This window comes from Neopsephotus bourkii, unplaced genomic scaffold (assembly GCF_033783945.1).
Source record: "Neopsephotus bourkii isolate Nb327-2 ecotype Australia unplaced genomic scaffold, CSIRO-AGI_Nbou_v1 NB_1749, whole genome shotgun sequence".
NCBI lineage: Eukaryota > Metazoa > Chordata > Aves > Psittaciformes > Psittacidae > Neopsephotus > Neopsephotus bourkii.
This window is the reverse complement of record NW_026902223.1, coordinates 383,999-395,030: the sequence shown is the minus strand read 5'-3', so window position 1 is coordinate 395,030 and position 11,032 is coordinate 383,999. Positions and strand designations below refer to the sequence as shown.

At 67.3% G+C, this 11,032-nt stretch overlaps 1 protein-coding gene across 1 annotated transcript; it reads left to right on the top strand.

Annotated features, from left to right (window-relative positions):
- Positions 1 to 1,414: 1,414 nt before the first annotated feature.
- Positions 1,415 to 3,174, top strand: SOCS3 (suppressor of cytokine signaling 3). The gene is made up of 2 exons (XM_061376955.1): positions 1,415 to 1,556; positions 2,165 to 3,174. Exon 2 carries the CDS (start codon positions 2,232 to 2,234, stop codon positions 2,847 to 2,849), a length of 618 nt encoding a protein of 205 aa, XP_061232939.1. The 5' UTR covers positions 1,415 to 1,556; positions 2,165 to 2,231; the 3' UTR covers positions 2,850 to 3,174.
- Positions 3,175 to 11,032: the final 7,858 nt, after the last annotated feature.

The following is an 11,032-nucleotide window of genomic DNA, read 5'->3' as shown; positions in this document are numbered from 1 at the left end:
CCGGGGATACCGGGCAAGGCCCGGGCGGGGCTCGCTGTCCGGCCCCTCCCTGCCCTCGCAAGGCGCGTCCCGAGCCCTGCGCCAGCCGTGACCGCTGTCGCGGCAGTGTCAGCCCCTCCGCTCACCCACAGTCACCCGCGGCCACGCGACTCCTTCCCGCGGCCGAGCCCCTCGCCTGGGCCGGGTCCCCTCGGGTCCCCGCACCGCGCGGGTCCGTGCCCGGCGGAGCCCCGCGGTCCCGCTCGCAGCCCTGCTGCGGGGAGCCAGGAGCCGGCGCCCCGGCCGGAGCCTCCCGCCCGTCCCTGCACTCGCGCCCCGCGGCCGCAGGCAGAGCTCCAGAGCTCGTCCGCGTCCCGGCCCCGCTGGTTCACCGCAGCCTCGCTTCCCAGAAGTGCGCGGCTGGTGTTTATCCCTGACTGGCAGCGCCGGCTCCTCCAGGGCAAATTAAACTCTGTAAAAGGAACCCGCGGACAAAGCCGGGGTTGTTTCCCGGGCCCACACTGACAACCGCCAAACGAAAATGCAGCGAAACCAGGTGGGGCTGGGGGCCCTGGTGCCCCCGGTACCCCTCGCTGCTGCCCTGCCAGGCCCGGGCCCGGGGTGCGGAAATCCCTTTGGGACAGAGCCCGCTGCGCCGCGGCACCGGGCAAGGTTCGGGAGGGCCGTGGCTGCTCGGCCCCCGCGGATGAGCGCCTGGGCTCCTGTCCTCTGCCGCGGCGGGTGCCAAAGCACCGGCCGCACGGAGCACCCCAGGGCTCCCGGAGCCAGCACCGTCCCCAGCTGCCGGCCACAGGCACCACTGGGGCTACCTCCACTATCCCACAGCCCTCGTGGGCCACGGCTGCCCGGGAGCAAGTCTTCAGGCCGGTGGCCGTCTCCTGGGAGCCCCTGGCACGGCGTCGGGGGAGGATTTGCCCCTTATTGTCCCCTTGTGTCAGTCGAGGGGGGGGGGGGTTATTTCTCAGTGCTCCCCTAGGAAGCGCAGCGGTGCTGGCAGCAGCCTGGCACCTTCACACCAAGGCCAGCAACGTGCTGATGCCGGCTCCGGTGCAACCCGTCAACCGGGTCCAAACCATCACTGCCTGATCGGGTGCCAAATGGGGGTGCCCCCAAAGATGCGGGGGTGGCTTTGCGGTGCCCTCCCTGGGCCCCGGCAACCCCGGGCCCCAGCTGCAGCTGCCCTGCCCTGGGGGGTCCAGGGCTCGGGGCAGCCCGTCCCGGCCGGCCACGGGAGAGGGGCGCGGAGCGCGGGGGGGCCGCGGCCAGGACTCTTCTTAGAAGGAAAGAGCGTGGAGGAGAGCGGGAGGGGGCGGCCTCGCTGCCCGGAATGGGCCGGCGGTGGCTGGCGGCGCGCCGAGGCGGGCCGGGCCGGGCGGGGCGGCGGGAGGGCGCCGGGGAGCGTTACAAGAAGCCGCGCAGTTCCAGGAACCCGAGGGCGGGCTCTGCGCCCGCTATAAGAGGCCTCCCCGGGCGGCCCCGGCAGCTCCGCCGCCGCCTGCTGCCGCACACGGGCCCCGCCGCCACCGCCGAGACCGGCCCCGGCACCCGAGCCCCAGGTACAGCGCTGCCCGCGGCGGGAGGGACGGGACGGGGACGGGGACGGGGACAAGCACCGGGAGGGGGACGCGGGGCGGGTGTGTCCTGCGGGGAGGGATAGCCCCGTACCGGGAATGCCGGTGCCCCCCCGTCAGGGGCGACAGCCGGGAACTGGTGATGTCGGTGCTCCCCAGAGAGCGGGATAGCCGGGAATGCCGGTGCCCCGGGAGGGTGGGAGCGGAGGACTTGGGGTGCAGTGACCCTGGCGCGGGTGTTAGCCGGGGGTACTGGTGCCCCGGGAAGGCGATAGCCGAGGACCGGTGGCGCGGTGACCCCGGGAGCGGGGGAACCGGGCATGCCCTGGGAGGGCAGTAGCCGGAGGATGGGGATCCGGGTGCCGCCTGGGAGGGTGATAGCCGGGGATACCGGTGCCCCGGGAGGGCGACAGAGAGGGTCCAGAGGTGCCGGTGCGTCCCTGGGAGCGAGGTAGACGGGGGTCGGCAGAAGCGGTGCTCCCCGGCGAGGCGATGCCGGTGCCCTGCGGGGAAGGGGAATACCGGAGCCCGGCGCTGCCGCGAAGGGAGCGGGGGTCCGGGGGTGCCGAGGCTCAGCGCTGTCTCTGCTGCAGGTGATGGTGTAGCAGCGGCTGCTCCCGCCAGCAGCACCCCGAGCACGCAAAGCTGGCTCCCTGCGCCATGGTCACCCACAGCAAGTTCCCCGCCGCCGGGATGAGCCGCCCCCTCGACACCAGCCTGCGCCTCAAGACATTCAGCTCCAAGAGCGAGTACCAGCTGGTGGTGAACGCCGTTCGCAAGCTGCAGGAGAGTGGCTTCTACTGGAGCACGGTGACGGGAGGCGAGGCCAACCTGCTGCTGAGCACTGAGCCTGCCGGCACCTTCCTCATCAGGGACAGCTCGGACCAGAGGCACTTCTTCACCCTCAGCGTCAAGACAGAGTCGGGCACCAAGAACCTGCGCATCCAGTGCGAGGGCGGCAGTTTCTCCTTGCAGAGCGACCCCCGCAGCAGCCAGCCCATGCCCCGCTTCGACTGCGTGCTCAAGCTGGTGCATCACTACATGCCGCCCGTGCCCGAGCAGCCAGGGGGGGCCCTGCACCCCAAGCGCACCTATTACATCTACTCAGGCGGCGAGAAGATCCCTCTGGTGCTGAGCCGCCCGCTCTCCTCCAGCGTCTCCACCCTCCAGCACCTCTGCCGCAAGACTGTCAACGGGCACCTGGACTCCTACGAGAAGATGACTCAGCTGCCGGCTCCCATCAAGGAGTTCCTGGACCAGTACGATGCCCCTCTCTAAGGGGCCGGTGGAGCGAGGTCACACGCTACAAGCACAAGAGCGAAGGACAGGCACAACGCCTCATGGGACACGGCGAGCCTCTCCCTCTGGGGAGGAAAGGAGGGACTGGGGTGAGCCTTGGTGCTGGGGGACACACACGCACCCCCCCCCGAGGAAGTGCGACACCCCCTCTCTCTCCGTGGGGAAGGAGATGGCTCCGGTCAGAGTGTGGATGTTACAGTGCGCCCAGTGTGGAGGCTGACTCCGTCGGCAAAGCCCCCACGGACTTGGGCAGCCAGCACGGCACCTGCGGCATGGAGGGACAGGCGCCCCAGCAGCCACGTCCCCCTTGGGGTGTCCTGGCGAGAGCTCCCCTCTGCCACCAGAGCAGGGAACGCACTGGATCCTGCGAGTGCCTCATCGCTTTTCCTCAGTTTTAAGGGGAAAGTGGTTTTTGCCCATACTGTACTTTACCTCCTGCTGCCTCCTCGTGAGTGGAAGCTCCTTTCACACCAGGCCCCAGACTTGGAGGTCGCTGCCTTTTTTCCCCTCTTTGCCATTTTCCAGGGCACTAAGCCTTAATATTCTCCCTGCCCCATGGGTTACTGCACATCAGTTGGTGATGCTGTGAGATAACGGTCCTGGTGATGTGCCGAAAAAACATAGGGGAAACGGGGAGTCCTGAGGCTGCCGAGTCCCACGGAGCACCCCAGGCCCCAGCGCTGCTGCCAGACCGTTACTGCACCCACCTCTGCCCGGCTGCTCCAGAGGCACCGCTTCCCATGGGAGGAGCCCCTGGAGTGCATCGTCTCACAAGTGCTTTTCTGTGTCCGCCTGGAGAAGTGGTTGGGTTTTTCTGGCTTTTTTTTACTTTATTTTTTGAACCGAAGGGATGTTTACAGGCCACCGTGAATCACTGTCTTTTATAAAGATTCCATCTTCACCTCCAGCCTCGAGGGCTGAGCAAAACCATGCTTGAAAATTCAACCAAAACAAAACTCAGATGAAACTTTGCACATATTTATATTTATATTCAGAAAGGAAACGTTTCCATAATTTATAATAAAGAGCACTATTTTTTAATGAAAATCCTCAGATCTGGCTCGTTTCCTCCCTTGTGCCCTGAGGCCACTGGGGCCCCCCCAGGGTCACCCACCTCCCTGCTGGCCTCTGCCCTGGCTGCCGCCGGGATGGTGTTTACACCACGTCAGCACCGGCTTCCTGGAGCCACTGGTGCAGGGTGATCCTGCGGTGACTCAGGCCCGGTGCATCAGTGCTGCCCAGGTACAGCTCAGCCTCGCGCAGCCGGGTCCTCTCCGGGCTCCAGGCAGGTGGTGCAGCCACAAACTGTCCCTGGACTGTGGGACACGACCCATGGCCCCGGGCGTGGGGGAGCAGAGCTGGTGGCCAAGGCTGGCCACTGGCACAGCCCCAAGTGCAGCGCTGGCTCTGCAGCACATCCCTGCTGCCCCCAGCCCAGTCTGGGAGGGGAAGGTGGAGGCGGTGTTTGAAGGGCTTCAGGAACAGGGCACGGTGGGGGTGAGAAAAGGGGCTCCTGCTGTGAGTGCAGCAGGCTCAGGGCAGGGGCAAGCAGGAAGGCAGAGAGGGTCCTGCCCTCCCCAGCCCCAGTTAACAGCTTCACCCCAGAGCCATCAGGGCTGCCCTGTGCAGAACCCACCTGCCTGGCCCCGGAGCAAGGAGATGAGGAGGAGGGAGAGGATTTCCCCCGGGTGTCTCCTGGCCCCCTACTCCCAGAGGTTGTGAGGGTGTGAACCAGGCATCAGAATAACCCCGCAGCTCTGTGTGTCTGGAGGGGAGCAATGCCTGGCTGCAGACCCGTGCTTGGGGGGCAAGAGGGAAACTCCAGGGAGGGAACCTGCCCCCCCCCAACCCGCAGACCCCTGCAGCAGGGATCAGGCTGTGCCCAGCTCCCGCAGCACCCAGCCCCACACTGGGGGCATCGTGCCAGGCGTTGGGCACCGTGCTCCTGCCCAGGGAACCCCAGCCGCTGGGACAAGGCTTCCCTGCGGAACCACCCCGGGCAGAAGGATGCTGGTGGCCCCTCTCGGGCCGCAGGCACGGCACGGGCCCTGTGACTATTTTGGTGCTGCTGCACGGGGCCGTGGCTGCCAGGAAGCGCCGTGGCCTGCCCGGGCACCCGCCGGAGCTATGTGAGGAATGTCCATGCGTGCGGGTGGCCGCCTGCCAGGCCCTGCCGAGGCACATCCCCGACGTCAGGGCTCCCGGCAGCACCGGTGACTCCCGGCCCCGTGCCAGGGAGCAGGGTGGGAGCAGCCCCCAGCCAGTGCCGAGCATCGCTCCCCCGGCGCTCCCAGCACGTGGGGAGGGACCTGGAGCATGAAGCTCCTGGCAGCAGAAGGCACTGCAGGGAATGGGGAACCCTGGACCCAGCACCCCCGGCACAGCGATGGCTCTGCAGCACCCCACGGCGGGGCAGATGTGGGAAGCAGCCCTGGGGAGGGGTGGTTGAGCTGCCTGTGCCAGCACTGACCAACACCCCTGGCCAGACCCCGACCCCTGCCTTTGGCACTTCCCAGCAGGGCCCCATCCACTGCGCTCAGGGCCTCTCCCCTCCGGCTCTGGCCGTGGCTGCCGCCCGCTGCTGAGCCGAGAATCCGGGCAGCTCCGCCAGCCCCGCCGGTTTCTTGGAAGGAGCCCAGGCTCGCGGCAGCGCTGCCGCAGCGGCCGGCGGCAAATCCGGGCCCCGGGTTTCAGGAACCTCCCGCGTCCCCACAGAGCCCCGTGGACTTGGCCCGGGTTTAGGAGCGCCTGAGGGAGCCTGTCATGGGCTGCCAGCTCCCCTCGGGGGCTCCCGGCCTGGGGAGCGTGTCCTCGGTGCTGATTAAACCCTGTCACTGCGGGGTGCTGGGAACCAGATGGGAACCTGATGCATGAGCACAGGGGCTGGGGCACTGTGGTCCTGCAGCTCCCCCCACCCTGCGTCCCCCGGGGCTGGGCACCAGACGGGTGCAGGAGGCTGCCCACTGAGGGGGACAGAGCAGGGGATGTCCTGCCCTAGGCTTGCCTGCCCAGGGAGACACTGAGCAGCCACCAGTGCTTCCCAGCACACTGCTGGCTTGCTATTGGCATGAGAAGGAAGTGCTGCCGGGATGCAAACCCGAGCCCTGTGGGGTCAGGAGGTGCAGGAAATGTGCTCTGGTGCGTACCAGCATCTGCAGACCCCAAATAGGAAACAACTGCAGCCTGTGATAGCTGCAGGCAGCAGTGTTCGGGGGGGCTCGGCCAGGGTCTGCTGTGGGTGCCCAGCCACATGGCAAAGCACATCTGGACACAGCCAGGGCCATCCCTGGGGAGCAGGACAGACCCAGAGTACCCAAACCCCACCCCGGGACCCGCAGATGCCCCTGGTGTGAGGGAGCAGCCCACTCCCTTCATGGGAGCAGTGGCCACGCCAGAATGGGACCCTCCTGCTTGGAGCCCTTTTGTCCCTGGGCCACGCTGGGTCCTTCCTGGCGGGATGTGCGAGCGGGGCCGGCTGCATTGCAGGCACCATCCCTGTGCAGCATGGGACAGAGCAGCCATGGGGCCAGGCACGACCCGCAGCCCGCAGCAGGGCAGAGGTGGCCCCGCATGGCCACCACCATCTCCTGTCCTGCCAGCCAGGACTTGGTGGCCACCCAAGGATGGTGGCAGCGAGCGGCAGCAGCGGCAGCAGTAGGGGCAGGCAGGGAGCTCGCTGCGAACACCCTGACCCCATGTCACACCCTCACACACTTCCTCCTGCCCCGCTCTGCAGCGCCAGGACGTTCCCACATCCACCGCCGCCTTTCCCAGTCGGATGCAGGAAAGGGCTGTGCAGCAGCCGGGGACTTACTGTAAATGGCACCACCTGCTCCTTACATAGCAACTCCTCTGCGGGCCAGGCCCACAGGGATGGTTGGGAACAGGGACTGAGACATCTGCTCCATGGAATGCTGCTGGGAAGCACGAGCTGGGGCTCTGCGGCACAGCCCAGGGCTGGCGCCAGCTGCCTGGGTGCAGGAAGGGGACGGGGATGGGTCCCTGTTCTGGAAGGGGAGCCGGGATGTGCAGCCCTGCAGATGCGTGTCCCTGGGGCCTGTGGGATCCCTCTGGTCCCACAGCATCCCCTCACCTCACCCTCTGCCCTGGGCAGGTTCACAAGCCCTGCAGTGTGCCACAAGGTCCCCAGCCCCAGCTGGCTGTAACACATCCCATCACTGGTGCAGAGGTGGCAGAGCCTTGGTGGCCGGTGGACCTCTACGTCGTGTGCCTGGCTTGGCCCCTGGCTCTTCCCAGCCCGGGCAGGCAGGGAGCACAGGGCAGCAGCGGGACCCTGTGCCCAGGCCAGGGTGTATTTTGGGATGCAGACGAGCCCAGAGGCCTGTGTACATCCCCATGGAAACCCTGCTCTGTTGCTGCTTCCCCAGCCAGACCGTAGTCATCGCGCAGGGAGCCAGCAGCTGCGGATTCCTCACTCTTTCCGTCAGCAGCTCCGCGGGGCTGCGCTGCCCCGGCTCCCCCGCCCCAGCCACCTCCACCGGCTCCCTGCTCCCGGGGCTCCCGCTGGCTGTGAGGGGCCCGGACCCTTCCCCCGCTCCAGGGACCCTGCGAGGGAGCAGCCGCTGCCCCTGCCCTCAGCTGTGGCACCCTCCGAGCACCGGCGCGGGCAGAGCTCTCCCTGCCCACACAGAGGTGGAAGTTTCAAGGGGAACCCCCCGCACGTTTCCTCAAGCCGGGAGGAAGTTTTCATCCCGGCAGCGCTGCCGCAGCCCAAGGAGAGCCCTGGCATCTCAGGGGAGGGCTGCAAGCGAGGCCGCGCTGCTGCGGCAATGGCAGCCGCAGAGCCCCCCTCGGACCTCAGCTGGGACACAGCCAAGGCGGAGCAGCAGCAGCCCGGTGCCGGTGGTGCCGGTGGTGCCGGTGGTGCCGGTGGTGCCGGTGGTGCCGGTGGCTGTGGGATGCGTCCGGCAGGCCCAGCCCTGCTCCTGCGCCAGGGGCGAGGGACCTGCTGCCAAACTGTGCCTGTGCCATGCCCGGGACAGGCTGTGGGTGCCAGCACATGGGCAGGCCCCATCCTCTGCCCTCCCTGGGTCAGCCCCCTCCTGCTCCCCAGCCAGAGCCCCAGGTCTGGGTCTGGGTCACTCTTGCACCTGCATTCACGGGGAGCACTGAGGCACTGGCCACCACTGTGGTCACCGCTGGCACGGGCACGCCAGTGGCACAACACGGGAGGTCCCCAAGGGTGCTCCAGGCTGCCAGCTGCCTTGGGTGTGTTTGCCCGGCACAGTGCAGAGTCCTCGCATGACCCCAGCTGAGCAGCCGTGGGCAGGTGCCAAACCCCAGCCCTGGAGCATCCCTTGGCCTCGTATCAGCCCTGGCTCAGCAGCAGCAGCAGCAGAAGTGCTGCACATCCAGCTGGAGATGGGGCTTCAGGACCTGCATCTGTGGGGTGGGTGCTGCTGTTCCCAGTGCAGCTATGTTCCCCAGTGCACAGTGCTGGGGACTCAAAGGTGCCCACAAGGGCTGTGTCTGTCCCACGGCTCCTGGGTCCCACCGGCAGGGAACAGCTCCTTGTCCAGGCTGGTGGTGATGGGTGATGGCAGCACCATGATGGGCGAGGATGGGGCATGTGGCTGGCAGAGGGCACAGCTGGAGCAGATGTTCCCTACCCAAGGGCCCTGTCTCAGCATTTAACGAGTGGGAATGGGAGCACTTTACTGTAACTCCAGCAATCACATTGTTCATCCTTGGCAGCCGGCACCAGCTGGTGGCCAGTGCCGTGGGATCAGGATAAGCCACCTGGCAGGGAGGCTTGGCAGCGTGCCGTGCCACCGGGCCGCCAGCCAGGGCAGGGCAGTGGGAGCAGCCGAGCGAGGTGTGAGGTACGGGAAGGGCCCGGCCCAGCCTTCCTGACACTGGCACAGCTCCAGCCACAGGTGCTGGCCGGGAGGGTCCCAGTGTCTGCTGAGCCCAAACAGTGGAATCCCCGTCCCTGGGGCTCCCGTGGGGTCCCAGCAGCCCCTGCACCGCAGCAACCCCTGCACTGCAGCAACCCCTGCACCGCAGCAACCCCTGCACCGCAGCAACCCCTGCACTGCAGCAACCCCTGCACTGCAGCAACCCCTGAACCGCAGCAACCCCTGAACCGCAGCAACCCCTGCACCGCAGCAACCCCTGAACCCCAGCAACCCCTGCACTGCAGCAACCCCTGAACCGCAGCAACCCCTGAACCGCAGCAGCCCCAGCACTGCAGCAACCCCTGCACCGCAGCAACCCCTGAACCGCAGCAACCCCTGCACCGCAGCAACCCCTGAACCGCAGCAACCCCTGCACTGCAGCAACCCCTGAACCGCAGCAGCCCCTGAACCGCAGCAGCCCCAGCACTGCAGCAACCCCTGAACCGCAGCAACCCCTGCACCGCAGCAACCCCTGCACTGCAGCAACCCCTGAAACGCAGCAACCCCTGAACCGCAGCAGCCCCAGCACTGCAGCAACCCCTGCACTGCAGCAACCCCTGCACCGCAGCAACCCCTGCACTGCAGCAACCCCTGCACCGCAGCAACCCCTGCACTGCAGCAACCCCTGAACCCCAGCAACCCCTGCACCGCAGCAACCCCTGCACTGCAGCAACCCCTGAACCGCAGCAACCCCTGCACCGCAGCAACCCCTGAACCGCAGCAACCCCTGCACCGCAGCAACCCCTGCACCGCAGCAACCCCTGCACCGCAGCAACCCCTGAACCCCAGCAACCCCTGCACTGCAGCAACCCCTGCACTGCAGCAACCCCTGCACCGCAGCAACCCCTGCACCGCATCAGCCCCTGCACCGCAGCAACCCCTGCACCTTGTGGCCTCACTGACACTGAGCCAAGCTCCAGCCTTGGGATGCTTCCACGTGGGGCAATGAGGTGCCAGCAGGCTGGAGGGGAGCTGCCACTTGCTGGGTGCAGGATGGGGTTCCAGGACGGGGCAGAGGCTGCATTGCAGGGCCCGTCACCCCCAGGGACCTGGCAAGCCCCACTCAGCCCCTGCTCATCCATTGCTGCTTCCTGGCAAGCACTGCCCCAGGCTCTTTCCCTGCTTCACCAGTCCTGGCCCTGCTGCTGCACCCACTGGTGGGTCCCCATGGATGCCCGGGGCTGTGCAGGAGCAGGGGACAGTTGGCACCCAAGGGACAGGAGTGTGAGCCCTGCTGAGTCATCACTTTGCTGTTCTCGTTTTTCCATGGTGCTGTTGTGCAGTTTGCTGGAAGCCAGCTAAGAGCCATGACTAATCTGTTCTCAAAACAAGCACAAAGAGAGCGGGAGGTTTGTGCAAACCCGCGGGGAAGGGAGGCTGAATCACGGCACAGGCCTGGGGGACCAGATGGGAATGCCTGTCCATGGAGCAGCCCGCGTGGGGTGGGCACGGCCCAGGGCTCGCTGGGGCAGCGGGGCCCCGCGCCCTCCCAGGCGGTGCAGGGGGAAGCAGTGCCCGTGCAGTCGCCAGGGTCGGGGAGCCCACCCTGGTCGGCTCTGCCCTGCAGTGGAGCCAGCGGAGGGGAGGCCGGGGCAGGAAGCGCAGGAGTTTGCTCTGGCCGGAATAGGGCATCCATTGATTTGCTGTTATTAAAACCAGAGCTGCTGTCGGGAACTCTGCAGCCTGCCGGCCCCGCGCACGCTTCCTGGAAGGGGCCGTCCCGTGCGCCCCCGCCGGTGGGGGACGGACCCCCAAAGTACCCGGACGCGGCACCGGGCTCGGGTGGCAGCCGGGGCAGGGGCAGGAGCTGGGGGCACAGTTCTGTGCATGGCACCCCCCTCTCTGCTGCCAGTGGCTCTCAGCACCCTGCACCCCAGCACCCACCATCCCAGCCCCCCCAGCACCCGGCACTGCCCACGGGCCTGAGGGCAGCCCTGGCACCCCAGAGCATGTGCTGGCAATGGCGAGGGCACTGGAGCACTGCTGCCCTGTAGCCTGCTGGGCTGAAGCGGGTTTACTGGAGAGGCGAAGTCATCGCTTCCAGCGGGGAATGAATCACCCCTGTCAGGAATTCTGCCCAGGGGCTTTTCTGTAAGAGCCGGTGGAGTTTCGACACGGGCCAGGGCTGTGCCGGGACCCTCCTCCTTGCACAACCTCCTGCCGGGGTTCCTGTTCCCAGCCCCGGCCTCACCACAGCCACAGCTGCCGAGGATCGGGGCCCTGGGAGTGCCAGGGCTGCTGAGG

Coding starts and splice junctions, on each gene's coding strand:
- SOCS3 (XM_061376955.1), top strand. CDS start 2,232: ATGGTCACCCACAGCAAGTTCCCCGCCGCCGGGATGAGCCGCCCCCTC.